A 15,929-nucleotide genomic window follows, 5' to 3' on the forward strand; every position below is an offset into this window, starting at 1 on the left:
TTGAGCTTCACAGGAAAACAGCGTTGCAGCACCTTCCGAAATAACTGAAGTAGATGGGTGCTTGTTTTAAAATGTGAAAAAACAACTGAAACAGTAAACTAAATGGCTCCAAACAGCTTTTCCTGTGTAATCCAAGTCTCTGGAAGACCCCAAATATAAGAGACATTATTTAGACTCTTTTCTTTAGGTCTACAGTGGATGCACAAGCTCAAATGCATGTTGAGGGTGTAAATAATATCTTTTAAAAGTCAGTTTGGGATCTCTGGGCTTTTGGAGCCGGATTTTGAAGGGTGTCTGTAAAGGCCATCCAGCAGTCACAAATAAACAGTGACCAATCATCATTGATCATAGACCAATACAAGTCTTTACTGTGACACATTTGTACTGCCTGTGGTGGAAGGTCCTGTGAACAAATTGACTGATAAATTCAAAGTCGCTGAAATTGAATGTGACTTGAAATCCAACGAGACGAATGTGCCGGCGAACAGAGAGGGAACATGATGAATTGGGGATTAAACAGAAAGAGAAGTCATCCTTGAAAGCCTGGAACAGAACTTATTATTCAAGCCAGTGACAAATTAGCGTGCATTGGGATTTTGTGTCTGGCTTGTTGTTGGATGTGTCATTTAAAAAAGGCTGAGAGGCAGCAGGGCCCATATGTAATACTTGGAGGTGCAGGGGATTATTGGTGTTTTCTTTTGCTTTTCATCACAGACTGCCGGGGCAGAAATAATCGCTGTTTAGAGCATCCTGCTGAGTTGTATGGCTTTTATGTAAAGGGCATGTGCTGACTAAAATGTCATATTCTTTACAGCAGATTATGTAACTGTAAAAAGCGCTAGCGTGGCAATTGATGAGAGTATTAAGAACGATCTAAAATAAAAGCATGCAAGATGGCGCAGCCTGTGTGGTAGCGGGCTGGAGCAGCTCTCTCCTTTCTCCATGTCTAAACCATTTAAACACCCGACCTGTTTTCTTATTCTAAGTTGATTTTAAGCTTAATAATGAAAGCAACATAAATGTGTGTCCCCCACAGGAAAATGATCTACCTCTTTCCTCTTACAGGGGGCATGAATAGGACAAGAGTCACAGAGGCTCGTATGGATTTAATGCCTGGTTTATGTAACGTCGCACTCCCACTCTCTGTACAACCCTCAAGATAATAAGGACAGAAAGTAGAACTGTTGGTTTGTGGCCAGTATAAGTTGTGTCCATTAAACAGAACATCCAGTTTATATAAGAAACCTTTATTGTCAGTCTTGGGATGAATTACCTTTTCTACAGGCTTGAAAGAGATGCAGCTGAGTCACTTTTCTCCGGTTAATTACGGATCGAGAGCCAAGATGAGTCTCCTCCCTCTGCGCCTTTAATTACTCTAACTCGAACATAAATAATGCCATTTGAGCGATGCACAGCCTGCCAATTAAGTCATAAATCATTGTGTACAGGTGATAATGTGATTTGAGATGCTTTATTTCCTGAGAAGTTTATGAAAAAAATGTCAGATCTGCACCAAAAGTTCATGGGGTCTATTCTGCGCTGAGACTCGACCCACCGGAAGTCATCATCATTGCAGCTCTACTGCTCTGTGACTCTGCGTCAGCCTCACCCTATACACATATAGATGTATGTTTGCCTCTGCGTCCATCCACCCACACACACAGACACACTCATAAATTCCCACACTGTACATAGATTTAGGCTCATTAGCTGTCAGGCATGTTTTATTAAGGAGACTAGACCGCTCTCATCAAGCACTCTACTTAGCTGATGTGGGACAGAATATGTTGAACTGGATGACCGGATGAACTGGCTTTTCAGCTAAGTGATGCTAGCTTGTTAATTAATTGGTTAAGTGGCAATCCAAGCCGACATGCTGAATCGGCATATCTCTGGTTGGCTTTGTGGCTTGTTAAACGGCTGATCGCTGGCTGGTCGGCTGTCCTGAGTTGTTCCCCCGCTGACTGCGAGGCTGGTTAACTGACATGCGACCTACAAATCACACTCTCCCCTCTTTCCCCCTTTTTACTCCTTGTTTTCCTCTCATACCTTGCCCTTTTCACTTGCGATCACTTGTTTTGGGTCGTCTACTCTCTTCCGTCCTCGCCCGATTTCCGCTCCCCCACTCCCGTTTCTCCTCTCCACTCCATCACTGCGCTCCTCAAGCTCTTGAACACTGCCTCTAATGGCTTCACCTCCGACCTGATCTCTCTCTTTGTCTCTCTTGGGGGTCGCGCAGACTTAAGCCCGAGGCTTCATGCTGCACTGCACTCGCTCAAAACACCCACTTGTCTGTCAATAGTGCAGAATACACACAAATAAAATTAGACGCAAAGTTGCACTCGGGTTGTCTACCTCTCAAAGGAGACAGATGGGGCTCTAAATGTGATATACTGCGCTGCTGCTCAGGCCTAATAAACACACACACACACACACACAGATGGACACAGCGTCCATAAAGCATGTGCGGTGAGCATAAAGGAAAATATTGATGTTGTGACAATATGGCTTTACATAATGTTTTAGTGATGAACATGATGCGTGAAGTGTCCCGCGCACACCCTTCTTCTCTGCCTCACAAACTTCCCAGGCTGGGTTTTACAGCGAGTCACGGGGGGGGAAGATGAGGTGTTGACAACAATCTGAAGCGCTCTTTAAACTGTGTGTAGCTGACTGTGTTTGTGTCGGCACTTCACAGGGGAAGTCGTACGTGTTCGACCAGGTGTTCCCCACCAGCACCACCCAGGAGCAGGTCTACAACGCCTGCGCCAAGCAGATCGTCAAAGGTGAGTCGAGTGCACGGCCTTCATATTTACTTCCCGCCCTTTTCTTCATTGTTTAGGACAGTCAGAGATGAATGCCAGGAAACAGCATAATAGAGGGAAGTTGCGAAATGCAGCAAAGGGCCACAGATTGGACTGGAACACTTAGACATCTGTGGTGAGGACACAGCCATGGCACACTGGGCATGCGCTCTACTCACTGTGCAACTGAGGCACCATGCGATTTGTCTTTTTCCATCCAAAAGTGCACGAGTGACACAAAAGGAAGAAAGCCAATACAGTTTAAATCACAGCGTCGGTGGGTTTCCCCCCAAATGGCTTTGTCAGTTTACACTGTATTCATTGACTGCACGCATTAGCATCGAGTAAACCAATTTCCATGATATGATGCAGCCACAAAGCGTATAGCTACAAGGATCGAAATGCTCTGATTAACACGTCGAAGCTGGCGCACCCAGACGGCCGTAGATCAAACAAACCCAATCCCCTCGGGACTCGGAGCTTCTTTGCTTCACCCCTCCCCTCCTCCCGTCTGCGTCTGCCTACATCTGTCCAGCTCTTTCTCCCTCTGTTAGGGTCTCTCTTTTTTTTTATGCCACCTTCAAAGCGACTGTGAAACTCCATTGAGCTAGTTTTAGACGGAGCATGAGAAACAGATTGATTTTGGTGAGAGAGATTACTTAGAGCGTGTGAGATTACCTTGGCCGAGGAAAGATGGAAATAATAAAAAAAAAAAGGCCAGATTAATCGCAGAGCGGGGTCGGAAAAATTCAAGGTTGTGGCTTTAGCAAAAATTTAGAAATGAGATGAAAACTGCACCAGGGGAAAAAAGGGTGACAGAGAGGTCGAGCACGGCCGGAGAAACATTTGGAGACGCATGCCTGTGTTTACTCTTTCTATCTTTTTCCAGCTTTCTGATTCTCCCTGTTTTGCTGCCTCTTTCTTTGCCCTTTTCACTCTCCTCCTTTCACACCCATGCTGTCTCTCCTCTGTCTCTTCTCTTTTGTGTTTTTTCCTCTGTGGTGGTTTTTGTTGTCTCGTGAGCTTATCCCTAGCTGTCTTTATCCCAACAGTCTGTATACTCTATACTCTCCAATGTGACCCGCTCTGTTTGGATCTCACTACACCTGACATCAACATGCATCCCCACATGATTCGCGAAGCAATAAAACTATGATGATCCATGATTATTTGTCCTACCTACCCTCTCAAAAACTGGTGCAGAACAGTTTGTCTGTTCCCTGCACCTTTTTCGTGCCCCGGATGGTACAGAATCCTGACTTTCCACTCGATCAATCGAGTTAAAAAACAAGGCACCAGAGCAGCACATCAGAACCACTGTACTGCAGGTAAACAATGGTTCTGCTGGTGACACATCTCGGTATGATCGGCTGCCCGGTTAAACTTCTCCCACCACTCTGGTTACCACTCTTGAGTAGCGGGAGATTTTACACCTTTCTGTGGTCTTGCCTGCCTCCGCTGCAGCACCGCTTATATTTTTATTCATCTTTTATTTACTGGCCAAGGGATATCTGCTTCACCTTCGACATTTTGGACTCATAATCTCGCTTTAACCGCTGTCAAAGCCCGGCTGTTGCAGCAGCATGTGGCTTGTAAATGTCGTGTCCTGCTTAGGGCCTGTTTCTAAATTTTTGGGGCTTTTTCAGGCAGTAATCACTTGTAGCGCGCTGGGGAGCACTTGGATGAAGCGCTTGTGCAGTGAGAGAAAAAAAAATGCTTCAGTCAGTAAATCTCCTAAGGTCTTAAAAGCGGAGGCCAAACCAAAGTACTGAAGTTTCTCCAGCAGCTCCTTGCTTTAAGCTCTGTGAATGGTGTTGAATATGATATCAAATATGATGCCAGTAAGAGTGTTGTCTTAACCTGTAGAACCAAAGAGGGCAAATGTCGAAAAATTGTCTGATAATAATTCTTGGTGGCTAATAAGATTAAATATCTCGGACATTTTATTACAGAACGAATGACGGAAGTTTCTTTATCATGCCGGCTGAAGTGAACTCTGGTGATCCCATCGCTTCCATGCTCCATTTGCAAATAAACCTGTACATCACTGGGATAATCAGATCAATCAGAATAATCACATTTGCCGAATTTGCACAAATAACTAAGAATTATTCACAGGCAGCAGTAATCAAACCTTTGCAGTTTTTCCCGACTAAACAACACTATTTAATGTATTCTAGTCTTTATCTAGACTAACCCCATCAAAGAAGTATATGTTGGTTACTATTAGCTACATTATTTTGTAAATTTGATATCTGGGGAGGAGAATTCTGTAATCGTGTCATAGATTCAGTGTTGAAGCTCTGTGCAACCAGCTGCTAAATGCTGGCAGATAAGACTCAGCTTAGACGTGGAACACAAAACAGAAATGAAAAACAGACACACTGTTTTTTACAAGGAAAGAACAATACCTAATGTGGTTTGTTTGATGCTGAATTCTCCAGAAGGTGGGAATGATTAAGAATTTGTCATAGCCAATTCACGAAAAAATGATTTAGCTTCCCCTTATTCAACAATTCTCAAATTTGCATGATTTTGTGAAGGAGCCTGGGGACTCTCACCACAGGTGACACACATGTAGGCTATAAAGTTTTAAGTGGAAATGTTAATGTATTGGTCAAATGTAAAAACAATGTACAAACATGCACAAATGATTAAGACTTTTCTGGACAGTAGTTCATTAAGTGCCTCCTCACTAAACAACACTCATCATTGCAACATTTTTTAAGGGAGTCTGGGGACATTGTGGGTACAACTACAATTCACACAGCACTTAGAGCTGTCCACGTGTGAGGGAATCGCCTAGGATGGATGTTGACATGAGGCGTAAACAGCCTCTTTTGACAAGCACGACGACACGGAGGAAGACTCGCTGCCGAGCTGAGAGCTGAGAGGGTGAAAGGGAGCGAGAGGAGTGAGGGGAAGAGGCTACTGTATGTTTTCAGCTGAGAGACACCGTGATTAGTCTGCGGTCAGCTGACCCGTGGCACCCGGTCTTTCAGGATGATGTGTTTTTCCTCATCCGTGTTTGACTTTTACCACAGGCGTTTATTAGACTGTGTCAGCAAAATGACATTCAAGCCATGTGCTGTTTTTTATGACCTCGACCGGCGGTGGAGGTGTTGCTTTCACTGCGGCTCCTACTGGAGTGATGAAGGGAATATATATATCTATACCTGCTCGGTACTTCACCGAGTGCCTCCTGGTGACTTTAACACTGCAGGTAGATGTTGTTTATTGTGTGCAGTCACAGAGGTCGTTCAGCTCCTAACCAAGCTTGAATACCGTGTGATTCTAAGTGCGCGGAGGCTCTCTGAGGCACAGTTCGATCTGTGTGTGGAGCGAAGGTCAAAATAATTGTCTTTGTCTGCTGTTTTGTTATTGTTTTTACCTACACGTCTGGCAGGGATCTGTTATGCTGAAATTGCTGATATTTCTTCTTTCCACATTGTCTCCATCTTTGCTTTTTTTCCGTCTTTAACACTCTGTTTTTCTTTCCATTATAGATGTACTCGGTGGATACAATGGGACTATCTTTGCCTATGGTCAAACCTCCTCTGGAAAAACACACACCATGGAGGTACAGTGCAGCTAAATAATTCAAAAGGCTTCTTGCCGCGGCGCACACACATGAACACACACACTTGCTTTTTTTTTTTATATCTCCTCCCGAGCTCGCCCTGACAGTACATCTCTCTCCATCACTGTCATCGCTCACTATCTCGCCCTAACAGCCTTCTGTGGCCACTAACCTCCTTTACAACTCTCTCTGGGAAACAACCCTGTTCCTTTTCAAGTCAAAAGCCTCGCAGCTCTTCTTCCTTTTACTATCCTCTCTGCTTAATTCTTCCCAGGGTCAGCATTTATCCCAGTCTGGCTTCACTCTCGTGCTCTTACCTCGTCTTTTTTTTCCTTCTCATAGGGGAACCTTCACGACCCCCAGGGAATGGGAATCATCCCCCGGATCTCAGAAGACATTTTCGAACACATATTCGCCATGGACGAGAACCTAGAATTCCACATAAAGGTTGGTGGGAATGTTCTTCCCTGAACACACACTATGAAACATTCAGTGGGAATTGAGCTCGGGCGGTCTGATGTAATCCTCACATGGATGGGCTGAGTGGAGTCAGCCAAGCATCAATAAATCATGATATACAAACCATGTTAATCCTACAGTATTTGTTGTGCTCTTTTTGCTCGTACACAACAGTCTTCTAATAGAGGATAATACCATGCCAGGCCCAGAGGAGGAGAGATTACTGCAGCACCGTTGTGTATATTTGAACAATGAGCATCCTTTACATCCCCCTCATCTCTTCCTTTATTGTGTGTGTTCCAAATATCAGCTGCGCCATCTTTGTTTCTTTGTTTGCTGCAGGTCTCCTACTTTGAGATCTACATGGATAAAATCCGGGACCTGCTTGATGGTGTGTTGATGAACTGAACAGGTGGCTTTCACACAGTAAAAACACAACTCGCATTTGTGAATACTGCAAAGGTTTCCGGCAGCACACAGTTAAGAATTCAAACCCTTATAGTTACAGCTAGGCGCAAAGGATTAAGATGAAGTAATTCCTTACATTTGCCCTTTTTACATACCTGCTCTCCCAGGGTCTTATGTTCCAAGGTTAGTGTTTAGGCCCTGACACACCATACTGTCAGCCATTGTCAGGTCATGCGCTGTCATCTCGTCTGACCTACCGACTCTCCGTCATACTTCGCCCGTCTTCGCCCGTGTCTGTCCCCGGCAGCGGGAGCCAGGCAGCTCCTGCTGTTTTACTGGCAGTGATTGCGTGATGTTATTTCGGACAAAAACTTTGTCGCCTTCCACTATTGTGCCGTTGCAGTTACTGTCTAAAACATTCAGCCCTCCTAACAGAGTCTTTCCGTGAAATTGCCCCGGACAACTGCATCCCTCTCTGGAAATGAGAGCCAGCCTGGGTCTGCGACTTACTGTTGCTGATTGTGTGGTGTAATTTAGAGCAAAATCAGTATCTTTGTCACTTTCTACCATGCACGGTGGGTCTGGATCTCAACCACAGCACTTTAGAACGTCATCCGTGTGATTATAGATATTTACGGGTAGAAACCGGGTGGAAACACGCTAAAAGAAAACCCCACATATCTCGACATTATGTGCCGTACTGTCACGCCTCTTTTGGTTCCACAACGCTGGCGTGCTGTATGAGATGACACACTGGAACAGCGTCATGCTTGGTTTAGTGTGAAAAAACAAAGGCGGTGTGGAGGTGAGCCTCCGTTGGCCCTTGCCTTGTCAGCGGCTTTTTGGCTGATTGAGCATGTAGAATCAGCAGCGACTCGTCGATGACAGAGATCCCACTGATTTAACAAGAGCAGTGTCAATAAATGCCGTGTAATCATAGCCACGGTTTGTATACCCCCAGAGAGGTATTTCGTTGTACACAGGCACAGAACGCGCAAGATGGTTGATGGCAGTCACAGTCTTTGCGGTGTGTTTAAGTGCAGCTTTAGGGTTATGGCCTTTAGAGTTATGACCCGAACACAATAGGATGAATAGAGTAGTGCTGCTGTAGTTTATTGTTTTCTTTCACCCTGTTCTTCACCTCTCAGGGGAAGACTGCAAACATAACTCAGCATGTTTGCATGTTTTTGGGATAAATCAAGTCTGGATATTTTATTTTGACACCTTCGAAGAAAAACATATGCTCTTGGTCATCACAGTAATCATTGAGTAATAACAACAGAATAAAACATCAAGCAGTTTTTACTGATGTAGTTGAATTTGAAAAAAAAAACAAACATCCAGGATGCCTTCCTTCATGCTTTTCTCCTTCGGGCAATAAAGCTTTCTGGTTTTTGCGCATTATAGAGACAAATACACCACAACACTGCAGTTCATACCCTGATCACTGAGATATATAAGCTGTGTAAAATCATAGAGAAGCACGGACAAGGAGAGTCAGGCAGCATCCTTGTGATTGCATCTTTAACTGAGCCAGAGACAGTGGTAAAAAGCGCCCATCTGTATGCAGGGGAGTTCACAGCCGCCGAGGAACACTTAAGCCGCAAACAAAAAAAAAAAAAAGACTCGACAACAAGCGAGATGAATCAAGGCAGCTCAGAGAACATCGCCCTGTGGAGGTATTTCCACAGAGAAAAAGTGACTGTAGGGTGCTAAAGCACACAGACACACACAAGCACACAATCCTCAAGGAAAAAACAGCCTCCACAATCATGTGAAATTTAATTATCATCGATGAGAATTTAAATGTGAAATGACAAATGAAGGCACCGGGGCCAATCTGTGGCTTTGCCAGAAATTAGCATTTTGTTCGTTGACATTAGCGGAGGCATCCGGTTAACCTCTCTGCGACTTTGGGGGGGAAGAAAATAGTTCAGCTCCATTAAAAAGATTCACAGCCAGAGCATCACATAGTCTGCAGGTCTGACTCACATACATGACCGAGTCAGGTCTGATTATAGCTGTGCCAGGAGTAAGAACACACATTCACATGCAGCTGCTCATTTGCACGCTCACGTATAAACGGATGATGCTCTGGGTAACACAATGACCTCTCTCCCTTTTCTCCCCCTCACATCCCAGTGACAAAAACCAACCTGTCAGTGCACGAAGACAAATACAGAGTCCCATATGTCAAGGTGAGTCATCAGCAGTTTGACGTAATTGAGTTTGATTTTTTCTGCCACCATGTAGATGGAGTTGTGGTTCTGTGTTAAAGGCATAATGCGTAAAATTTGGAGATTAGGGTTATGGTTTCTTATATGATGTATTTTGTGGAGTTGTGTAGGTCTAATTACATTATCTTCAATGTTCCTAAAACCATTCAAACCCCGAATCTGTGTTCAAATCACACAATTTGTCAGACAGTTGAGAAGGAAGTTGGTTAACTAGCTTGGCAGCCACTCAGCTGTTTGAAGGCAACCACTTCATGACAAAATCAGACTCCATATTTTGTTTTGTCTTGTTTGAGTGGAACCTTAGCAGCAGAAATATACGTAGGCTATTGTGCATTTGAAAGAATACTATGACACTTTGGGGATATATTCATTGTGGTGGAGAGTTCCACTAAAAGTCATGAATTGATTAATTAGGACTTATATCTCCTTTGTTTCACGCATACAATATTTTTGTCGTCTTTGTGTGAATTAAAAATGTCTGTGCAGAAGTGATGTGCATAATGGTTTGTCGGTGAATGTTTGTATAGATGTTTGTTTGTTTTCTTCACCGCACAAATGAGTGTTTGCACGTGTCTGTCTTTGACTCAGGGCTGCACGGAGCGATTTGTCACGAGCCCCGAGGAAGTGATGGATGTGATAGATGAAGGGAAGGCCAACCGTCACGTTGCTGTCACCAGTGAGTCACACACTGTTGATCCTCATGATGTTCCCACACTCACACTGTCAGACACTTGTCAGAACACAATGTCAGATGTCTTTGTCACAGTTCGAGTATAACAGTATTAAGGTGAGAGGAGGCCAAGGTGAGAAATGCACATCTGGAACATCTGGTTTGAACGACTCCACCCACGAGAGATAATGAGGCTTCATGTAAGGAGTCTCTCTTCTCCTCACTTTGTTCTTTAGACATGAATGAGCACAGTTCCCGCAGCCACAGCATCTTCCTGATAAGCATCAAACAGGAAAACGTGGAGACAGAGCAGAAGCTGAGTGGGAAGCTGTACCTGGTCGACCTCGCTGGTAGTGAGAAGGTAGGATAAATGCAGCGTTTTTCCACTGAAAACAAAAGAATGCATAAACTCTGGGACCTCTTCTCAGTTTGACATCAAAGAAACAGATAAACAACATATGATAGCTTCACCTTCAAAGCATTTTAAAACTCCTACTTTACTGCTCTGCACTGCATTTTTATGAACTCATTATTTATGAACATTATTATAAAGAATCCGCCTTAGAGACAGAGGACCGATTCTTATTTCGAGGGCTGGGTTTAGTCTGTTGTTGATGCAATATCAGGATTAGTGTTTGCTCATTTTGAGAAATCCAGTTGTTTCCACTGACGGAGACAAAATACCATTTTCCAATAAACTCTCGAAAATTCTTTGAAAGGGATTTCAGCCAAGACAGGGGTGAAAGTGAGGCGAGCGACAAACAACGTATTGCTCCCTCGTTTCAAAGCCTTTCAGGTGAAATCTGAGTCAGCTCACCTCATCACAGCCTCCATGAGACAATTTGTCTGCAGGACATAGGTCATACTCTGGAGAGCAGACAGAAAATACATTAGAGACAGAGCTGGGCCGGACCCATGGCCTCCGGGTGAAGTATATAGTTGATAGTATTGATGCAAAATATAGAATAGTATGTGCTTATAGTAGTAGATGGTCATAAAGTCAGGATAGATGCTGACGGCCGTGGTTTGTAGCTATTAAGTGCTGATACTGCAAGTTGTTTTGGTCGTCCCCAGGGCTGAAGAAGGAAATGGTTCTGCTCCAACAACTTCTTCAGCGTTGCTACGAAATACTGTTGAGCAGGAAGCTGGTGCGCGCTCCACAGAAGGCTTTGATAGGAGAGCTAACTCTCCTCTGTAATTAAGCTCTGCATTATCTCGCCGTATATAATTGTGTCCCGTGACGATTGTTATGACTCGATGTGGTGTGCCTTTAAAGTGAGATGTGCTGCATAAACCGTCTCAGCAGCTGGTCGACATGCAGCATTTCTTATCATGTTTTACGTACTTTAATTGCTTCAATTTTTTCTGAAGAGAAGATTTCATTTTTGATAATAAGATTAAAAACAAAGACACATTTCTGAGAGTTATTTGAGCTAACTTGGTTGTGTTGAGTTTAAAGGCAGTTATTGCTTTCCAGAGGACCTTACTTGAAAAAAGAAACCGCTCCACTCAACCCAAATAACCATGATTAATTATTTGTTTATTTACTAATTAAAAGCTGTGTTCAAAAGATATGATGAATTAGGTGCTCCCCTGTATACTAGCCTAACAATTTTGCATCTGTCTGCTGTGTACTGATTAAAATGCTTTCTTTGTTAAGTTAGTAATTAATTACAATCGATTAATTGTAAGTGTGCTAATTGGATACTGCCTGCATTTTCCGTATGATTAGTACCAAATTACACAGCAATTCCCAGGAACCTCCCTTTCACTTTCCAGTTACAAAAGATGAAGCGTACCAGCAAAATAAACACTTTTAATGCTGATGATGTGCTGTATGAACTGATTCCTCCGATGTGTGTGTGTGTGTATCTGTGTCAGGTCAGTAAGACAGGTGCAGAGGGAGCAGTGCTGGATGAGGCCAAGAACATCAACAAGTCTCTGTCGGCCCTGGGGAACGTCATCTCAGCGCTGGCCGAGGGAACGGTACGGTGGAAGAAAAATTATCTGCAGTCTCTCTTATCGCTCGGGCCTCTCGCGTACCCTAACTGCGTAATGCCTTTCCCCTTGTTTGTATTAAACTGGCACCGCACACACTCGGCTGCCAAAGCAATATGCTTTGCGAGATTGAGTCGAAGCTGCAGTGAATTAATTGAGCGTATTAGATTAGAGCAGCCTAAACGTCTTCAACGTCTTGGGTTTGTTTTGTGCCAAATGACATAAACAATCACTCGAAGCCAAATCACAGAGTACAACGATTGAATCCAGTCTCTCTATAAACCAAACTCTACCTTAAAGCAACATTATGTAACTTTTTACCTCCAAATAACAGCTGAAGAATCATTTATGATGGCACAGTGTTTTGTCACAGGATGAATGGTGTCTCAGCTGCTCTGCCATACACCATCACTTCACAACAGTACATACATGCGTTTCATCACACAACATTGTTATGACGTATTGAGTTTTGTCTGTAGTTAGCACCGTCATTGCATAATGATGCTTAAAGATATTTTAACTATGCTTATTTGCTTTCTTGTTGAGAGATATCTGTACTGTCGATAAGCTGTTGTCAGTTTGCTTAGCTTGGTGTGAAAGACATGTCTCAGCTAGCCCGACTCCTTCCACCGGTACCCCTTTTCTCCAGGAAGGGAGGACCACTGAAAGTTATTGTTACCCGCTCAGAGATAGTTTCCCACATGATCCCCAGGAAAACATTCAATTAACCACTTTATATTTATCTTTCTGTTTTGTGGGAATTTTGTAGGAAAAAAAGAAAATATGAACTGTTTGGGAGCTCTACTATAGCTATTCGATACCTAGCCTGTACACAGACAGGCTGATCTGCTTCCCATGGTTGCCAGTCCTTGTGCTAAGCTAAGCTAACAGGCTGCTGATGGTATTTTGAAGTTCTGACATTGTAGAAAGTGAGATTTCCATGTCCTCTTTGATTACAAAGCAGGTCTAAGTGCTGTATAAATACTATAATAGTATATAAAAAAAATGTCAATCCACAAAGAAATGCACACAGCCTGTATTGAGAAACTGCCTCCAAACAAGCCGTCAGGACTTCTGTAAGGTTGTGGTGTCACATCTATACAGCCAGCATGGCTGTGGTTGTAAAAACATAAGCAGTGATGATGCGGAAACGCAGTGTTCAGCATCGGCTCAGGCCTGTGAGAGCTGACCAATCAGAGCAGACAGGCAGAGTGGCCAGACAGCGGGTGAATAGAGGTGCTGCAGCAGTGGACGGTATGAAAAAAATAATATCAACCGATTTTTTTTTCCCTCCTCATCACACATTAGATGATAGCAGATATTTTAGAAAGCAGAATTTTTAAATTCCTTGGCCCTAGAGATAAGATGACTGTAATCCGGTTTTAACTGCAGTGACATGCTAGCTAGTCTTCTGTCCCCCTCACCCATAATCCCCAGTGCTGCTACAGCTGGTAACTAATTTCCATATAAGCAACAAGTAAATTTGCTCACTCAACAGTCCTTCCAGGCTTTATCATTGCAATTTAAGCACTCACCATCTCTTATTATCATCTTTTTAACTCTCAGGGAACTCCTAATAAAGCGGTAATCCTCACTGGCTGTAAATGCCTCACAAATCTCTCATAAATCTGCCGGCATTCATTCTTTATTCATTCAGCAAGGACGGAGTATTTTTGAAGACATTCCAGCGGTTAAAAGGGTTATACTGTGAATGATGCAGCAAACAGAGAAACCTCTTCTGTCTTTGTTCTGTGCTAATGCTCACAGCACCCCGGTTTTTCATTTTTTAAAAGAAAAGGCATGCGCTTGGTAGTTCAGCAATTCAGAATGTCATCCACAATCTTTTAATCCTCTTCTGTCTGTCTTTTCTTATATCTTTGTCTTTTTCTTCATCTCCTTGCAGAAATCCCATGTGCCGTACCGTGACAGCAAAATGACTCGCATCTTGCAGGATTCTCTGGGCGGGAACTGTCGCACCACCATGTTCATCTGTTGCTCTCCCTCCAGCTACAACGATGCAGAGACCAAATCTACCTTGATGTTTGGCCAACGGTAACTTGCCGCCACGCTAAGTAGGCCTGGGCTGCCGCTCTGTCTCGCGTAGCTGCTGCTGTTGGGATGTGTTTCTGCTGAAATCTGCTAAACTTAGTGATGCTTTTCACACATTACTGCCTCTTGCTTTCATTTTTTTACGACCCCGCACCGTGCTTAGGAGGCAGCGTCTTGTGTTGCGATTTGATTTCTGATCGTGATGGGATTCCTTAAAAAGCATCGCCTCTAATCTTTGATTTTTATTTTGGTGTGCTTGCCAGCCTTCCACTCCTATTGCTTTCTGTCAACTCAGGGGAACCGGCAGATGGAAATTAGCTCTCCCAAAAAGCCTCCGTGTGCATCCTGAGCCTTTTTTTCCCCCGACCAATGTGTTCCTCAAATAGAGACTGACATGAGAGTTGGCTGAAATAAATAATGTATGACCAAGCAAAGGGAGTGACAGAATCCACAGCAGACACTTGTATGTTACTGAGCAGAAAATTTGGTTGCTTATCTCCCTCTGTCAGCCACTTCAGCTGCTGAACAGCACTCCTAACCTCTCTCTTAAAATCAATATAATACCAACAATACCATGACAGGATATTTAACTAATGTTATTTGAATATTCCGGTGTTATCAACATGTCAAGTGACTGAATGGGTTCAGAGAAAGGTCCACAAATGTAGGAGTTTGAGGGGGAGCAGCGGCATTTTCAGCAGAAATATAGATTATATGGTTGGCTTATTTGGGCACATAGTGCATAGATACAGCATATGAATTAGCCATTACCACTTTGCTCAACATTAACTTTATTGCCACCTGATGTTCGATCACCTACGCTATCCAAATAAGATGCTATCTAAAGTGTCATGTGATGACACAACCTGAGACAGCTCTGTTTATATCTGGCGATATCAGGGGATATAAGAATAGTGTTTCTCGCTGGAGTGTGAAATTAAGTGATAGCCGCTGATGTGAAATTCACAGCCGGAGCTGAGCGCTGCTGTAGCATCATGAATGTTTCAACTCGGGCGACGCCGCCTATTTGCGTCATAATTGAGCAATAATTTATAGCCACGTACAGCACTCCATCTTCTTATGAACCGTGTGACTGCTGTTCTTTAAAGGAGGCTAAGGCGCTTTCACATTTTCACTCCCGCCTCCATATACCCCTTCCTCACTACATGCACCATCAAACACAGTTGGCAGAAACCCAATTTGCATACCAATTAATGAGATGCGAGCCCATTTTCATTGAGCAGCCAGGGCTGAAATACCCTTGTTGACACTTCCTCCAGTCTCTGCCGTTCTCTCACACTTCTCTGTATGCTTTCCTCTCACGCTATCACTGTCTCCCTCCCTTCCTCTCTCTCCTGCTCTGTCTCTGCTTCTCCCTGCATCCCCTCCAATTAGAGCCAAGACCATTAGAAATACTGTAACCGTGAACCTGGAGCTCACAGCAGAGCAGTGGAAGAAGAAGTACGAGAAGGAAAAGGAGAAGAACAGGTCAATGAAGGAGACAGTACAAAGACTGGAGGCTGAGCTGAACCGCTGGAGGAACGGTAATACTCACAGAAACACAGAATATTTTCTTCCAGGGAAGAACTGTGGAAATCCCCCCTCAGGCATTTTGATAATATCATACATTTTTTTGGATTTAATGTCAGAATGATAATACCTTTGTGTTTTTAGTTTGCCCGCTACTTTGGTCCGGACTGAGAGATCTCAGCCGCCGTGACATT

At 43.7% G+C, this 15,929-nt stretch overlaps 1 protein-coding gene across 2 annotated transcripts in view; it reads left to right on the forward strand.

Moving 5' to 3' along the window:
- Positions 1-15,929, forward strand: part of kif5ab (kinesin family member 5A, b) — a 73,830-nt gene that overhangs the window by 17,761 nt on the left and 40,140 nt on the right. For both annotated transcript variants that reach the window (XM_037100709.1, XM_037100710.1), the window contains exons 2-11: positions 2,699-2,786; positions 6,311-6,384; positions 6,727-6,831; positions 7,186-7,234; positions 9,394-9,449; positions 10,077-10,164; positions 10,395-10,519; positions 12,040-12,144; positions 14,060-14,208; positions 15,601-15,749. In XM_037100709.1, the coding sequence (XP_036956604.1) occupies positions 2,699-2,786; positions 6,311-6,384; positions 6,727-6,831; positions 7,186-7,234; positions 9,394-9,449; positions 10,077-10,164; positions 10,395-10,519; positions 12,040-12,144; positions 14,060-14,208; positions 15,601-15,749 (988 nt within the window). The remainder of the gene's footprint in view (positions 1-2,698; positions 2,787-6,310; positions 6,385-6,726; positions 6,832-7,185; positions 7,235-9,393; positions 9,450-10,076; positions 10,165-10,394; positions 10,520-12,039; positions 12,145-14,059; positions 14,209-15,600; positions 15,750-15,929) is intronic.

This window comes from Acanthopagrus latus, chromosome 6, assembly GCF_904848185.1.
Source record: "Acanthopagrus latus isolate v.2019 chromosome 6, fAcaLat1.1, whole genome shotgun sequence".
In the NCBI taxonomy this organism is placed as follows: domain Eukaryota; kingdom Metazoa; phylum Chordata; class Actinopteri; order Spariformes; family Sparidae; genus Acanthopagrus; species Acanthopagrus latus.